This window comes from Gorilla gorilla, chromosome 9 (genome assembly GCF_029281585.2).
Source record: "Gorilla gorilla gorilla isolate KB3781 chromosome 9, NHGRI_mGorGor1-v2.1_pri, whole genome shotgun sequence".
In the NCBI taxonomy this organism is placed as follows: domain Eukaryota; kingdom Metazoa; phylum Chordata; class Mammalia; order Primates; family Hominidae; genus Gorilla; species Gorilla gorilla.
In genome coordinates, this window is record NC_073233.2 from 11,434,694 (window position 1) to 11,436,181 (window position 1,488).

A 1,488-nucleotide genomic window follows, 5' to 3' on the forward strand; every position below is an offset into this window, starting at 1 on the left:
ATGTTCCACACCAACACCACCATTTTCCACCCAGACGCCTTTTTTCTGACAGGCCTCCCAGGACTTGAGGCTTTCCATGGCTGGATTTCCCCGCCCTTTTGCTGTATTTACTTGATGGCTCTGCTGGGCATTGCTACAATTCTACTGACAATCTGGTCTGATCGTACTCTTCGGGACCCTATGTTCTACTTTCTAGCCATCTTATCAGCCATAGACCTAGCCCTCTCAACATCCTCAGTGCCTCGTATGTTGGGTATCTTCTGGTTTGATGCACACAAAATTGGCTTTGGAGCCTGGGTAGCCCAGATGTTTCTGATACACACTTTCACAGGAATGGAGTCCACTGTGCTGCTGGCAATGGCCTTTGACCGCTATGTGGCCATCTGTACACCACTCCAGTACACCTCTACTCTGACACCCCGAGTATTGGCAGGCATTGGTGTGAGCATTATAATGCGCCCAGTCCTGCTCATGTTGCCCATTCTCTACCTAACCCATCGTCTGCCCTTCTGTGAGGCTCGGATTATTGCCCACTGCTACTGTGAGCACATGGGCATTGCTAAGTTGGCCTGTGCTAGCATTCACATCAATGCTATTTATGGGCTTTTTGTGGCTTCTTATTTTGGATGTCGCACTTGTTGGAATCTCCTATACCTACATTCTCCGAGCTGTTTTCCACCTCCCATCTCAAGACACTCGTCACAAAGCACTGAGAACGTGTGGCTCACATGTTGGGGTCATGTGTGTTTTCTATACACCCTCCCTCTTCTCCTTCCTCACCTACCGATTTGGCAAAAAAATTCCCCGTTATGTCCACATTCTTGTTGCCAACCTCTATGTGGTCATTCCACCTGCCCTCAATCCTATTATCTATGGTGTGAGAACCAAGTAGATTCATGAGCATGTGGTCCATACTTTCACCTCAAAGTAAGGTCTCTTATTTCTTTACTTCTTGAGGGTGTGGATATGGCTGAGAGAAGTCAATTTTGAGACTTCACTAGGTAATTATTTTGTAAATGAATTTCATATCAAGAGATTCTGCAAGTCCTAAAGGAACAAACTTTGGAGAATATTTTCCGGTCTTAAACCTCCATGTTGTCTCTCTTCATTCGTGTTGAGTGTTCTTCTGAATATAAAGTTTCATTATAGCAGGAGAACATATCCCACTGGAATCCCTTTCCGTTTTTAACTATGGAAATCAAGTGAAATTCTGTTTCTGTGTATTAAAAAACAGGTTAGTCTTCCAGTGGGTCACAATTAGTTGACTGCAACTGTCTAGACTTTCTCTGCAAAAAGAACTAAATGAAAATTTAAAATGAAAAAGATCTTGGTAGAATTCTAATTTAACAATTTAAATACATCTTATTTTTCTGAGTACATCACTGGGATACTGAGTCACATTTTTTTAAATGTATGGTTTTTCCCTTTCATTTCAGCAGCCTTTTTTTGTTTTGCTTTTCTTAAGATCCTGTAGGCACTATGTGCCCT

The 1,488-nt window shown here is 42.7% G+C and overlaps 1 protein-coding gene across 1 annotated transcript; it reads left to right on the forward strand.

The window, feature by feature from the left end:
* On the forward strand, positions 1-931 carry OR52J3 (olfactory receptor family 52 subfamily J member 3). The gene is given in 2 exon segments (XM_063710784.1): positions 1-623; positions 625-931. Coding segments are annotated over 2 exon segments (930 nt in total).
* The last annotated feature ends 557 nt before the right edge of the window (positions 932-1,488 follow it).